At 44.9% G+C, this 15690-nt stretch overlaps 1 protein-coding gene across 1 annotated transcript; it reads left to right on the top strand.

The window, feature by feature from the left end:
* The first annotated feature begins 4150 nt into the window (after positions 1-4150).
* Positions 4151-14624, top strand: LOC311116873 (tripartite motif-containing protein 16-like). Its single transcript, XM_084191900.1, has 6 exons — positions 4151-4832; positions 5246-5341; positions 12412-12645; positions 12778-12937; positions 13063-13122; positions 13359-14624. The coding sequence occupies exons 1-6, from the start codon at positions 4236-4238 to the stop codon at positions 13865-13867; spliced, it is 1656 nt and encodes a 551-aa protein (XP_084048026.1). The 5' UTR covers positions 4151-4235; the 3' UTR covers positions 13868-14624.
* Positions 14625-15690: the final 1066 nt, after the last annotated feature.

The following is a 15690-nucleotide window of genomic DNA, read 5'->3' as shown; positions in this document are numbered from 1 at the left end:
ATCCTAGACAAAGTAGAAGAGCCTACTGAATGGGTCCACTCACTAGTAATAGTTGAGAAGGAAGACGGCTCGCTCAGACTGTATGGATCCAAAAGAGCTAAACAAGCATGTAAAAAGGGAACCCTTTCAGCTGCCTACCAGAGGGGAGATATTCAGGGACATAGCAGGGGCTAAATACTTCTCAAAGCTAGACGCCTCTTCGGGGTTTTGGCAGATCAGTCTAGACAAGGAGAGTACAAGGCTTTGTACTTTCAATACTCCTTTTGGTAGCTAGTCATTTAAAAGGCTCCCGTTTGGTCTCACTTCAGCACCAGAAGTCTTTCACAGGACAGTCCAACAGATATCTGAGAGTGTGTCAGGCACCACAGTGTCCATTGATGATGTGCTAATATGGGCTCAGACTCTTGAAGAGCACAACACCAGGTTGACAGCAGCACTTGATCTAGTCAGAGTGGCGCAGTGGTCTAAGGCACTGCATTGTGCTAGCTGTGCCACTAGAGATCCTGGTTCGAATCCAGGCTCTGTCGTAGCCGGCCGTGACCGGGAGACCCATGGGGCGGCGCACAATTGGCCCAGCGTCGTCCAGGGTAGGGGAGGGAATGGCCGGCAGGGATGTAGCTCAGTTGGTAGAGCATGGCGTTTGCAACGCCAGGGTTGTGGGTTCGATTCCCACAGGGGGACAGTATAAAAAAAGAATAATAATGTATGCACTCACTAACTGTAAGTCGCTCTGGATAAGGGCGTCTGCTAAATGACTAAAATGTAAAATAATGGGCTAAAGCTAAATGCAGACAAATGGGAATTCAGAAAGACAGAAATAACCTTCTTGGGTGAAAAACTAACATGTGAAGGTGTTCAGATAGACCAGAGCAAAGTGACCGCCATCAAGAACATGCCACTGCCTACCGATCAAGAGGACGTACAAAGGTTCTAAGGGATGGTTAACTATGTGGGCTAATGTGTACCTAATCTGGCAACTCACACTAGTCAGATGAGAAGTCTACTGTGTAAAACTACAGATTGGTGTTGGAACAGTAATCATCAGAAAGAGTTTTGAGGAGCTCAAGGCATTGATCATGCATGCTCCAGTACTTTGGTTCTATGATAAAAAGCTCAAAACCTAAATCTCAGCAGATGCCTCTAAAGCAGGTTAAGGTGCAGTATGGCACTAGATGGCGCCCAGTTGCATATTCCTCCAGGGCTCTGCCAACTTCTGAGTGGAACTATGCTCAGATTGAGAAAGAGGCATTGGCACTGTCATATGCATGTGAGAAATTCAGTGTGTTTATCTGTGGTAAAACAGTGTGGGCTGAAACAGATCATCAACCTTAAGTTACTATTGTAAAGAAGGGTCTAACACACACACCACCAAGAGAACAGGGACTGTTTCTAAAACTTCAGAAATATGACTTGCAACTCGAGTACAGGCCAGGGAAAGAATTGTTAGTGGCAGACACATTGTCCAGAGCTTTTGACAGCTCAGAACCAAACCAGATATATATGAGCAGGACGAGACCATACATGTAAACCTTATCAGAGAGAGTTGCCCAGTCTCAGATGAAATGTGGACAGTTATTTCACGTGCTACTGCAAAAGATGAGTGTTTGCAAAAGGTGATTCAAGCCATAACATGCAGGTAGTCTGTACAAGCTATACCATACCCTTATGGTCAATACAGGGATGAGCTATCTGGACTTGATGGAATTCTGTTTAAGGGTTCAAGAATTGTGATACCAAGTGTGTTACAGAAAAACATTCTGATCAAAATACACAAGGACCATCAAGGGATGGAAAAGTCAAAACGAGGTGCTAAAGCAGTGTTATTCTGGCCCAAGATGAATGCTGATATAGACCAGACAGTCAGAGCATGTATACAGTACCAGTCAAAAGTTTGGATACCTTCACTACTGGTAAAAAGTTTTAGAACACCTACTCATTCAAGGGTTTTCCTTTATTTGACTATTTTCTACATTGTAGAATAATAGTGAAGACATCTAAACTATGAAATAACACATGGAATCATGTAGTATCCAAAAAAGTGTTCAATCAAATCAAAATATATTTTAGATTTTAGATTCTTCAAAGTAGCCACCCTTTGCCTTGACAGCTTTGCACACTCTTGGCATTCTCTCAAACCGCTTCATGAGGAATGTTTTTCCAACAGTCTTGAAGGAGTTCCCACATATGCTGAGCACTTGTTGGCTGCTTTTCCTTCACTCTGCGGTCCAACTCATCACAAACCATCTCAATTGGGTTGAGGTCGGGTGATTGTGGAGGCCAGGTCATCTGATGCAGCACTCCATCACTCTCCTTCTTGGTCAAATAGCCCTTACACAGCCTGGAGGTGTGTTGGGTCATTGTCTTGTTGAAAAACAAATGATAGTCCCACTAAGACCAAACCAGATGGGATGGCGTATCGCTGCAGAATGCTGTGGTAGCCATGCTGGTTAATGTGTGCCTTGAATTCTAAAGAAATAAGTAAAGTACCCCCACACCATCACACCATCTACTCCATGCTTCACGGTGGGAACCACACATGTGGATATCATCCGTTCACCTACTCTGTGTCTCACAAAGACACTGCGGTTGGAACCCAAAATATCAAATTTGGACTCATCAGACCAAAGGACAGATTTCCACCGGTCTAATGTCCATTGCTTGTGTTTTCTTGGCCCAAGCAAGTCTCTTCTTCTTATTGGTGTCCTTTAGTAGTGATTTCTTTGCAGCAATTTGACCATGAAGGCCTGATTCTCCTCTGAACAGTTGATGTTGGGATGTGTCTGTTACTTGAACTCTGTGAAGCATTTATTTGGGCTGCAATCTGAGGTGCAGTTAACTCTAATGAACTTATCCTCTGCAGCAGAGGTAACTCTGGGTCTTCCTTTCCTATGGCGGTCCTCATGAGAGCCAGTTTCATCATAGCGCTTGATGGTTTTTGAGACTGCACTTGAAGAAACTTTCAAAGTTCTTGAAATGTTCCATATTGACTGACCATGTCTTAAAGTAATGATGGACTGTCGTTGCTCTTTGCTTATTTGAGCTCTTCTTGCCATAATATGGACTTGGTCTTTTACCAAATAGGGCTATCTTCTGTATACCACCCCTCCCTTGTCACAACACAACTGATTGGCTCAAACGCATTAAGAAGGAAAGAAATTCCACAAATTAACTTTTAAGAAGGAACACCTGTTATTTGAAATGCATTCCAGGTGACTACCTCATGAAGCTGGTTGAGAGAATGCCAAGAGTGTGCAAATCTATCATCAAGGCAAAGGGTGGCTATTTGAAGAATCTCAAATATAAAATATATTTTGGATTTGTTTAACACTTATTTGGTTACTACATGATTCCATATGTGTTATTTCATAGTTTTGATGTCTTCACTGTTATTCTACAATGTAGAAAATAGTACAAATAAAGAAAAACCCTTGAATGAGTAGGTGTTCTAAAACTGCCTTATTGCTATTAACGTACCAACGTAATTAGAGCAGTAAAATAAATGTTTTGTATACGGTCTGATATACCACGGCTGTCGGCCAATCAGCATTCAGGGCTTGAACTACCCAGTTTATAAATATATTTACACTCCAGACTCCTACATTGCTCGTCCTAATATTTATATATTTCTTAATTCCATTCCTTTACTTTTTAGATGTGTGTATTGTTAGTTATTACTGCACTGTTGGAGCCAGGAACACAAGCATTTCGCTACACCTGCAATAACATCTGCTAAATATGTGTATGCGACCAATAATTTGATTTGATTTTTGAAAGTGTTACATCATTCTCAATCCACGTTGCGTTGTGCCTAAGAACAGCCCTTAGCTGTGGTACTGTATATTGGCCATATACCACACCTCCTCAGGCTTTATTGCTTAATTAGAACACATAAGTGTATTATAAGGCATTATAAAGGTCATTCAAATAATTATACATATGTACTTCATAGAAACTGTTATCCTTTATATATTCTAACAACTCACATTTTAAGATTCATTATTTCATTTGTTCCATGTTAAGGACTCTAACCCAGGAACAAAACTATTTGTCTCCCTCTTCCTGTTGCATGCAGTTCCTCTCTCTCTTCCTCCCTTCTTCTAACCCCTCCCTCCTTCTAACCCCACCCCTCTGGCTGAACCAGGAAGTCCATCCCCTCCACAAACTCTCTTCTGAGGAAACGAAACTGATCTGAGTCTCTGTGTCGTCTGTCTGTGTGAGAGTGAACAACAATCCAAATGGCTCAGCAGGGAATTCTGCTCGACCAGGACCAGTTCTGTTGTTCTGTCTGTCTGGATCTACTGAAGGAACCGGTGGTTATTCCCTGTGGACACAGTTACTGTAGAAGCTGTATTGAGGGCTGCTGGGATCAGGATGTTCTGAAAGGGGTCTATAGCTGTCCTCAGTGCAGAGAGACCTTCACTCCAAGGCCTAATCTGAGGAAAAATAACATGTTGGCTGAAGTGGTGGAGAAACTGAAGAAGACAGGACTCCAGGCTGCTCCCCCTCCTGCTCTGTGCTATGCTGGACCTGGAGATGTGGCGTGTGATGTCTGCACTGGGACCAGAAAGCAGAAAGCCCTCATGTCCTGTCTGGTGTGTCTGGCCTCTTACTGTGAGACTCACCTCCAACCTCACTATGAATCTCCTGCTTTCAAGAAGCACAAGCTGGTCAAAGCCACCGCACAACTACAGGAGAAGATCTGCTCTCATCATGACAAACTGCTGGAGGTTTACTGTCGTACCGATCAGCAGTGTATCTGTTATCTGTGTACAATGGATGAACATAAAGGCCATGATACAGTGTCAGCTGCAGCAGAGAGGACTGAGAAACAGGTAAGACCAGAACTACTTGTTGGTGACTGTCTGATAAACAAATAATTAAAGATACAGTAGGAGCTAAGGCTGTTTGAATATGTGATCATTCAAATGATATCGATCCACAGCAGAACAAATATGAACACAAACCTTGATTATATAGATATGCTAACCCAGATTCTCCAAATGTATCACCATTTTCTAAAGTCAAACACCATTATCATTCGTTATCAAACACCCAATCAGCTCCCCTGTTTTGTGCACTGTTAAAACTATAATAATTCACATAACAATATAATAATATAATTTCACACAGACACTTCCTAAACATTTTAATCCCTATCTTCTATGTGCCCTATGTCCCATTACTATACTATTGATCTAGTGGACAAATAAAGCTTGATAGCTCATTGAAGAGTGATTCTCCACAGAGGCAGCTGGGGATGAGTCAGCAGAACGTCCAGCAGAGATTCCAGGAGAGAGAGAAGGAGCTGAAGGAGCTCCAACAGGCTGTGGAGTGTCTCAAGGTGAGTATTGTTGACCAGAGGAGACACACAATTTCACATCTCTCCTCCAGTCAGAGAGAGAGGGAGAGGGGACCCTCTCCAATCCCACTGGCTCCACTGTTGGGAACAGGCTGTCTGGACATTCCCTATTGGGCTGAGGGCCGACACTGATTTTGAAGTCGAAGGCGGGGCTACCTCATCACAAAACCTTGAGAAATCATGACTGACTCATGTCCCCTATACATTAACATGGAGCTCTCTCTCTCTCTCTCTCTCTCTCTCTCTCTCTCTCTCTCAATTCAAATCAATTCAAAGGGATTTATTGGCATGGGAAACGTGTTTACATTGCCAAAGCAAGTGAAATAGATAATAAACAAAAGTGAAATAAACAATCAGAAATGAACAGTAAACATTACACTCACAAAAGTTTCAAAGGAATAAAAACTTTCAAATGTTATAACTCAAGTGCAAACAGAGTGAGCCATTCGCCAGACCGAGTTCTGGAGGTGAAATGGAAATGAATGAGGGAGAGTTAAGTGAGGTAGAAGGTGTGGTGAAGAGCTCGGAACCAGAGCCTGGCATCAATGGACATGATAAAGAAGAATCTGGTGCAGTAGGAGTTACATTGTTGTAGAAAGTGGATCCTTACCTTTTGGCAGATCCATTTGTGGTTTCAGGGTGGGTGGGAAAAGAGTTGGGTGAAGTTGAATCAGTGAAGATAACCTGTAGTGGACTTGTGATATTTGTTTGTGTTTCTTCTGACCAGAGGGAGTGGGCGCTCCGTGTCACGCAACTTGGGTCAAGATCTGTTTCTTGCTTTGCTCTTTGGAACAGGGCACCATTGAAAGGAGTGATTTCTGGGGTAGCGTTAAGTGTAGAGGTGGAGCAATTAAGGTTGAAGACTGCTGGTGTTTGTGATTCCCGCTGTTTGGTGCAACACAGACCCGGTGGTGAGCGTGGTGAAACAGAGGAGTCACTGTTAGTCCTTTTGAGTTTTGACCCGACAAAGTCATGTTAGGATATATCAGTTATCCTGTAAGAGCTTTTGTGGTGAATCCACTGTGCTGATTCAGGTGCAACGTTTATGGTCATGTTGCAGCAGTTTGTAGAAGGGAGATTCCAAGATGCGGGAAGTGTGCAGGAGGGCATGGGATAGAGGATTGTGTAGTTACGGTGGATAAAGTTGTGTGTGTCAACTGTTGGGATGGCCATGTTGCTGGGGATCGGAAGTGTCCGGTGCGAGAGAGGCAGGTTGAGGTGGCTAGAGTCAGAGTAGTGCAGAAGGTGTCGTATGCTGAGGCAGTGAAGGAAGTAGAGGAGGATGGGTCAAGGGTGAGAGATCCTGAGAGGATCCCTGTGAGTAGTAGATCTGTGCCAGCACAGAGGGATAGGCCAACGAGTGATAAATAAATAAATAATTGGTCATTTAGCAGACGCTCCCTGCCGTGATATATGCTTCAGTAAAGTTAGCTTCTTAGAGTTCATAGCAATGGTTATCAACTATACCGCAGAAATGGATTGTCAATCACAGAAAATGGATATTGTGATGGCAGCTGCAGAGAAGTATTTGGGCATACAAGATTAGACTTCAGAAGAGTTACAGGGTGTGTTGAGTGGTGGTGTCCCGTCCTCCCAGGCCGTTGGCATGGTGCAGGATCAGATAGGGTCAAAGTAGTGGAATGGGGTAGTGGGTATTTAATGAGTGTAGGGTTAGTTGGAAGGGTGTTTTTTTATTATTATTATAATTTCCCCTTTTCCCATTTTGTATCACAAAGTATAATGGATTTATATTATAGTCCAGTTGGGGGCGGTAATACAACATATTGGATGCCAACCGCTGTTAAACACCAAAGAAGAAGAACCGTTACATTATGTCTATGTACAGTATTGTAACGATGTTCATATCTCTCTCATTCATTAACTTTCATGGTAGTAGGTTGTGTGGGTCTCTGGTTATGAATAGGGTGCTGACAGACAATTGTTGATGGATATTTATAGAGCTCTGATCAGGACGACAATAGGAGTGACCTGCTATTGGAGGTATTAATGTTATTATGGAGAATTGAGAGAATGGGTGTAATAGTGAGATTCTGCTGGGTCCCAGCACATTCGGGTGTGGAAGGGAATGAAATTGTAGACCAGTTAGCTAAAAGAGCTTTGAAACTAGATATAATTTATATTAATGTTCCACTGGGTAGAGGTGAGGCCAAATGTAAGATCAGAGCCATGTTGATAGATATGTGGCAGAAGAGATGGTACTCTGAGCACAAGGGCCGGCATTTATATGAATAGTTGACAGTTTTACAGAAAGGTCGATGGACCAAGATTCAAAAGTCAGATTAGGAAGGAAGAGGTGGTGTTTACTTGATTGCGCTTAGGACATTGTACATTGACCTCGTCATTACATCTGGTTGGCAAGCATGGGAATGGTTTGAGTGTGGAGGGTATGGTCGATGAAACGGTGGAGCATGTGTTGTTATATTGTTGTAAGTATGTTGAAGAGAGGGAAAGATTGAAGTGTAGGGTCATTGAGGTTGGAAGGGGTTGGGGGGGTTGGAAGGGATTTTGGGGATGGGGGAGGGTCTATTAGAAGTTAGTAGGGCTCTTCTTTATTTTCTCAGAAGTACTGAGTTAGGTAGGAGGATTTAGAAATGTTGGAAACCGTGATTGACCACACACTCCAGCACAGTAGGTGGCGGCATGCACCTTTAACGTTGGTTTGTGGACCGCCATTATATCATAGAAGAAGAAGTTGGTTGTGTGAGAGACTTTGTGGTTCGTGAGGAGGGCTACTATTCTTTTTTCTTTTGGTTCTTGCGTATTTTCTGAATGTATTTTCTCATGGTGGAGGGTTTGTTTATTGGTTTCCACTGTTTATCGTTTAGAGTTGAGGGGGGAGTAGGGGTAGTTTGTTAGGGCGGCGTGATGGCCTCAACCGAGTGGAGAAGAAACGCTGTCGCTTCGGGTCCGTTCCGGAGAAAGGTGTGGAGGAAGTTTTGCTCATGGTCGGCGAACAGGTTGGAGCGGAACATCTGGACTCTGCATCCAGAATGAACAAGGCGGTGGTTGGGTTAATGAAAAAGGTTTGTCTTGTTGTGAGGGGGATTTTTGTGAGGGGTGTGTTGGTGCAGATGTCACCTCTTTCGATAAGAGTTGTGGTGGCTAATCTGCCTCCGTTTATTGCTTCCGAACAGACCCCAAGTAGTTGGTTAGTTTTGGTAAATTAGCAAGTGGTTTCCGTGTGCTCTCGGCTGGGTGCCAAGCGGAATCCGTTAAACATGTCTCTTTTCGTAGACAAGTGTTTGTTTCTTAACAAACTTCAAGGTTACACAGGGGAGGGGTGGAACACAGGGTTTGGTAGCACAGATAGTTTTGGGTGTTTCTAGTGTTGGGATCATCAGTTATAGGCTACAAGCAGCAATATGATTGATAGGTAGGACAGGTATTGAACCCAAATAATCCCTACTCAGATGCGCTAACCTCAACCCTAGTAAACATGCATTATAAAAACCTTCTATAGAAAATTATCTCATATTGGGAGTAAATAGCCTCTGAATAGAAAAGAAAAAACACTGCATCTTCCAGCCCACCAATAAATTACATAATGCAACCTTGGCGGTTAGCATATTTACCTCAACATGCCCCTCGCTTGCGGGAGAAGGCAGAGTGCTCGATGCTGGTTGATGAATTTGACAATTAATGTACTAGGAAAATACGTTTTTGTCGACCAGAGGTGACTGAATTAATGTTCAGGCGTATTGATAATCATTATAGTAATGAAGTATAATTTCAAAACATGAAAGTTGTCAAGTGGTGGTGGTGGTACCAGGAGGGAGGAGAGTAGAGCAGGGTCAAGTGGTGGTGGTACCAGGAGGGAGGAGAGTAGAGCAGGGTCAAGTGGTGGTGGTACCAGGAAGGAGGAGAGTAGAGCAGGGTCAAGTGGTGGTGGTACCAGGAGGGAGGAGAGTAGGGCAGAGTCAAGTGGTGGTGGTACCAGGAAGGAGGAGAGTAGAGCAGGGTCAAGTGGTGGTGGTACCAGGAGGGAGGAGAGTAGAGCAGGGTCAAGTGGTGGTGGTACCAGGAAGGAGGAGAGTAGAGCAGGGTCAAGTGGTGGTGGTACCAGGAAGGAGGAGAGTAGAGCAGGGTCAAGTGGTGGTGGTACCAGGAAGGAGGAGAGTAGAGCAGGGTCAAGTGGTGGTGGTACCAGGAAGGAGGAGAGTAGAGCATGTTCAAGTGGTGGTGCGCAGGCCGTGGAGAAAGCGGTGGTGGGGAGGGTTGCAGCTGGGCTACATGAGCTGAGGCAGGTTTCTGTAGTAACAGAGACTCCGGTGGGCAAAGGCTTGGTGGGCTCATTCCAGGAAATATTGCCTGTCATTGGGGAAGAGGCACTGATCATGGGGGAAGTGCAGGGGGGCAGAGACTGGGGAGGAGGAGGACGGTACCGTGCCAATGGAGGAGGAGGAAGAGGGGGAAGGTGAGTCTGCGGGAGCGGAGGACAAGGCGGTCTCGTTTTCAGACGGCTCATTGGATCCAGAGCTGACAGCCAGTCAGGCTGAGGGCCCAGTACATACGGTGAGAGAACTTTCTAGGTTCCTGATGGAGACTAAAGGGGAAAAAGAAGGTTCTGCTGGAGTCTTATTTGATTGATCCTGGAAGGTTTGTAAGGTCAGTACAACACAAGATGAAGAATGAGGGGTTTAGTGTCCTCTCACCCAGGAAGCGGTATAGGCTGAGAAAATGGGTCATGGGTTCTTAAGGGCATGTCTTCAGAATCTGCTTAAATGGATGATTATTTCTGGCATGGCGGCTTTATGGGCTTCTCTACTGGTTTCTGATTGTGGTGATTTTCGGCCAAAAACATTTAAACGTGATTTTTTTGCAAGAGACACACAGTGATGTGATTAATTAAGTGTATTGGGGGTCTGGTGGAAAGGGGGCGCAGGTGCTGAGCCATGGCACAAATCTTAGTGCAGGGGTAGCAAAAGAGGTGTGTAAGGGTAGGTTGTTAGTGGTTAGAGCCAAAATCAATGACCTTGTCTTTGCTTTCCAAAATGTGTCTGCACCTAGTACAGGGCTCAGTTCTCTGTTTCACCAGGGCCCAGGCAGGTGGGTCTCCCGAGTGGCCCAGTGGTCTAAGGCACTGCATCGCAGTGCTAACTGTGCCACTAGAGATCCTGGTTCGAATCCAGGCTCTGTCGCAGCCGGCCGTGACCGGGAGACTCATGGGCGGCGCACAATTGGCCCAGCGTCGCCCAGGGTAGGGGAGGGAATGGCCGGCAGGGATGTAGCTCAGTTGATAGAGCATGGTGTTTGCAACGCCAGGGTTGTGGGTTCGCTTCCCACGGGGGGCCAGTATAAAAAAAAAATATATATATATATATATATGTATTGACTAACTGTAAGTCGCTCTGGATAAGAGCGTCTGCTAAATGACTAAAAAAAAAAAAAAAAAGGTGTCCTATTGGAAATTCCATGTCAAGCTCTTCCAAGATGTCACTTTTTGCTCAAACTTCCAAGGCTTTTGGGAGAGGTGGGGACAGCAGAAGGGGGAGTAACTTCTGTTGTGGGGGAGATGAGGGAGCCTGATGGGTGGGTAACTTCTGTTGTGGGGAGATGAGGGAGCCTGATGGGTGGGTAACTTCTGTTGTGGGGAGATGAGGGAGCCTGATGGGTGGGTAACTTCTGTTGTGGGGAGATGAGGGAGCCTGATTGGTGGGTAACTTCTGTTGTGGGGAGATGAGGCTGCGGCTGTGGAGTTGTAATCTGATTTATAGAGGGCAGAACTCTGTGATCCTGGGTTTTCTCAGGTTCTGCTCACAGACCTTTCCAAACTCTCTCTGTCACAGAGAAATCAAATTGACCTTTCCCTGGCCTTTCACAAACTCTCAGCTGCCGTCTCTCAGACGGTCTGCCTCTGTTTTTTTTTAAAAGGTCTGGGGAATTATTGGACAGAACGTGTGTTGTGTGAGTGCGTCGGGGTGGGGGAGCTGTCACTAAGCTGTAGACGGGAGGCTTTGACTCTCCTGCCCAAAATAGGGATTTGAGCAACATAAAGAACTGGAGGCCTGTGGCATTGCTCTGTGTGGACTATAAGGTCTTTGCCAAGGTCCTCTTTAACAGACTGAAGTCCCATCTGGACTCTATTGTACAGAAGGACCAAACGTACTGTGTACCAGGACGTTTGGTGGCTCCTCTCCCAAGTGTCATACAGAGGGAGGGTTCTGATCATCAACAACTTGGTGGCATCCTCCCTATGGCATAAATTGGCCAGTGATTTCTTTCCGGTCTGGGCATCACTGGCTGAGGGCGGCAGTGCTGTACCTGCCTGTCCAGGAGGGGGGACAAGGTCTGCTGGATCAGCAGCTCTTCATCATGCGGCAGGAGAGACTCAATACAGCAGGGGTCTCTGATTTCTATGCTGCAGTACTGAGGGCTGGAGCAGCCTGAGGAGGGGCCACCACCGTTTCCACCACTGCAAGTGACAGCAGAGACTGGGGACTGGCAGGAGAGTCTGGAGGACTTACTGACTTTTAACACTCTGAGCTTAGTGGGAGTGAAGGGGCATCAGTGGCAGGGGGTTGTGGGGGCTGAGAGCATGGCAGGGTATAGGTGGAGGGGCTCTATAAGCTCCCAGTGCTGGAAAGGTCAGGGGTCGTCCAGTGGAGGGTATTACATGGAGCCCTGGACACCAATAGCTGGTTGGCTCGGGTTGACCTGGGAGTTGGGGAGGGGTGTCCGTTTTCTGCAATGACAGACTGTTCATCATGTTTTTTCTGTGTTGCCAGGGTAATGCCATTACTGTTGACGCCTTAGGGTTGAGTTTGAGTTGTACAAAATGATCAACAGTGTGGAGATGTTTCAGGAGGTATGGGGGCTCAGGGGGGCTGTCTGTACGGCTGGAGAGGAGGGGTTGGATGGACGGTTGGAATGTGGTGCTGGTTGGTGTATTGTACTGTGGTGTTGGGTGCTGGATAATGTGATTGTGTGGAGGTTGTGGTGGCACGCAATGTGCTTTTAGGGGTGGGGGTGTTAGTGTAATGAGGATGGCTCATTAAAGTAAGACAAGTCTCTCTCTCTCTCTCTCTTAACAGCGCTCTGCACAGGCAGCAGTGGAGGACAGTGATAAGATCTTTACCGAGCTGATCCGCTCCATTGAGAGAAGGCGCTCTGAGGTGAAGGAGCTGATCAGAGCCCAAGAGAAGGCTCTAGTGAGTCAAGCTGAAGGACTCCTGGAGCAACTGGAGCAGGAGATAGCTGAGCTGAGGAAGAGAAGCACTGAGCTGGAGCAGCTCTCACACACAGAGGATCACATCCATTTCCTCCAGGTAACTCAACTGCCTTGATACATGTGATATGAAACTAAAACTCAATGTGAAACTCTCAATCATTTGGTTCTGTTCTCTCCCTCTCTCTCCCTCTCTCTCTCTCTCTCTCTCCCTCTCTCTCTCTCTCTCCAGAGTTATCAGTCTCTCTCCAGTACCAGTGTATCTTCAGACTTACCCAGCATCGTTGTCCGTCCTCTTCAGTACTTTGGAGATGTGAGTAAGACTGTGTCTGAACTGAGAGAGAAACTAGAAGACGTCCTTAAAGGAGAATGGACCAAGATCTCCACTACAGGTGTGTTGAAAATAATAAGAACATCAACTTTAGACCATTGAAAGTTCCCTACTAGTCATATACATGTGGAATATGGTATGATGATAACATTCCCTCTCTCTGTGAATGTGTTTGTGTGTCTGTAGTGAATATAGTGGATGTTGTACTGCCTCCAGAGCCCAAGACCAGAGAACAGTTCTTACAATGTGAGTCTCTTTATTCTGAAATAACTAACAGTCTCTTTTTACTGACACTCCTAACAATCCCTCTAGAAATATATAGCAATAGTAGATCTAATCAAAGACTGGGTATCTATCTGACTCCTCATATTTCTCTGATTTGATCTCTGCTGTGCTCCAATCAAAGACAGGGTAGATACAGTATCTGACTTCACTTATTGTTCTAACTCCCCTCATTGGTCTCTGCTCTGCTCTTCTCCCAGATTCCTGTCAGCTCACACTGGACCCAAACACAGCAGGCACACGCCTCTCTCTGTCAGAAGGGAACAGAAAGGTGACCTATACATACCAAGTCCAACGATATCCTGTTCATCCAGACAGATTCACCAACTACTACCAGGTTCTGTGTAGAGAGGGTCTGTCTGGACGCTGTTACTGGGAGGTGGAGTGGAGTGGGGAGGATGTTTATACAGCAGTCTCATATAAAGACATCAGCAGAACAGAGACAGGTGGTGAATTTGGAGACAATGACAAGTCCTGGAGTTTACAGTGTAGTGGTGGTTATTGTTTCAGACACAATAATGTTGAGACTAAAGTATCAGGCCCTCAGTCCTCCAGAGTAGGAGTGTACCTGGATCACAAGGCAGGTACTCTGTCCTTCTACAGTGTCTCTGACACAATGACCCTCCTCCACAGAGTCCAGACCACATTCACTCAGCCCCTCTATCCTGGGTTTAATCTCTCTGGTACTGCTGAGCTGGTTAAACTGTAGTAGGGTCCACATAGATACTAGTCATGCTGGTGTAGTCTATAGCTGAGCTGGTTAAACTGTAGTAGGGTCCACATAGATACTAGTCATGCTGGTGTAGTCTATAGCTGAGCTGGTTAAACTGTAGTAGGGTCCACATAGATACTAGTCATGCTGGTGTAGTCTATAGCTGAGCTGGTTAAACTGTAGTAGGGTCCACATAGATACTAGTCATGCTGGTGTAGTCTATAGCTGAGCTGGTTAAACTGTAGTAGGGTCCACATAGATACTAGTCATGCTGGTGGTGATGGTCCCCAGATGTGATGATTCATTCTGCTCTGTTTTTATGTACAATGATTTGATTGATTTGATCTTCAGAAGATGTTGTGAATTACAATTCAATGCATTCATATTATTTGTAAGTGCAATGTTTTAATCTCATATATTCACATTAATCATGATGTATGCTGTTAATGTATGTTGGTTGTCATTCAGAACCATTGAAATGTTTTCTCAATTGGTTCTCTGTCTCAATGTAATTTTCCTCAGTATCATGGAACAGGTAGTGTTACTTACTTGCTAATTGAACTATATGGGCTGGTTTCCCGGACACAGATGAAGCCTAGTTCTAGACTAAAAAGCATGTTCAATGGAGATGTCCGGGAAACATGCCCTAAATTTGGCATCTTTTATTCTCCCATACTGCTCAGTCAAGCAACATTAAACCTGTCCAGCAGGTGGTGCTATTAACCAAACAATAAAAACCCAGCAGATATCTTGACTTGTCACTCAGTATATCAGTAATGTTCATAATTGTACTTTAATATCATTGGAGATTGATGGTATTTTTAATCCACTATCTAGAGTCAGGAACAGATGAAGTTAGGTCTGCTACTGTTCAGTTATTAAATATGATTCATGGTGATGGGAAATAAAAAATCCATCTAGTAGTAGTTTTCCTTTGCTATTTATTCCAAGGTGTGTCTTTAACTTGTAAATGGATTGTGTTGAAGCTGGCATGTGGTGTGGATGATAGAATAGAGTGAATAGAGGAGAGAAGAGAGGAGGAGAGGAGAACATCATATAGAAGACAGATAAGATAGAGACAATTCATACCCAGGGGAGTTACTGACTCTGGCCCAAATGACACCCTGTTCCCTATGTAGTGCACTAGGCTACTTCTGACCAGATCTAAAGTAGTGCACTACATAGGGAATAGGGTGGAGATTGGAGATTTGCTCACTGTCATTAGAATGAAGATTTCCATCCAGGAGTTACTGTCTCTGTCCCAAATCTCTCCCTGTTCCCTACATAGTGCACTAGGCTTCTTCTGACCTGATCTAAAGTAGTCTTCTAGATTTTACATGTTTTCTCCCTGTCGTTAGAAAATGACAATATGGTAATGACTTTAGTGGTTTCCTCCCCCTTTGTTTTTATTGGTTGTGTGTTATGTGTGTTGTTGTGTTAGGTTTTCCCCCTGTGTTCCTAATGGAAAATCCATTAACAATGAATCACAAACAAATTATATTCCAGTTGTGTTTAGACCACTTCATGGCTGACATCCCCCAGTTCTGTTAAGACCCATTGAACTGGGTCACATTCTAAATGGTCACTTGTATTGATAGTCCATACTGGGCCTAACTGGGGTTAACCATACTGGAGGGTTTCTTTCTGCACACATATTCTCTCTCTCTCTCTCTCTCTCTCTCCTCTCCTTCTCCTCTCCTCTGCTCTCTTCTGTCCTCGCTCTTCTCTCTCTCTCTCTCCTCTCTTTCCACTCAACGAGGGCAAAGCTCTCCACATCAAAACACTCCTTTACACGACGCAAACACCAAGATGAGCAAGGT

This window comes from Coregonus lavaretus (genome assembly GCF_964263955.1).
Source record: "Coregonus lavaretus genome assembly, contig: HAP1_SCAFFOLD_1361, whole genome shotgun sequence".
NCBI lineage: Eukaryota > Metazoa > Chordata > Actinopteri > Salmoniformes > Salmonidae > Coregonus > Coregonus lavaretus.
Note: the sequence above shows the minus strand (reverse complement) of the source record. Positions and strands in the feature narration are given on the sequence as shown.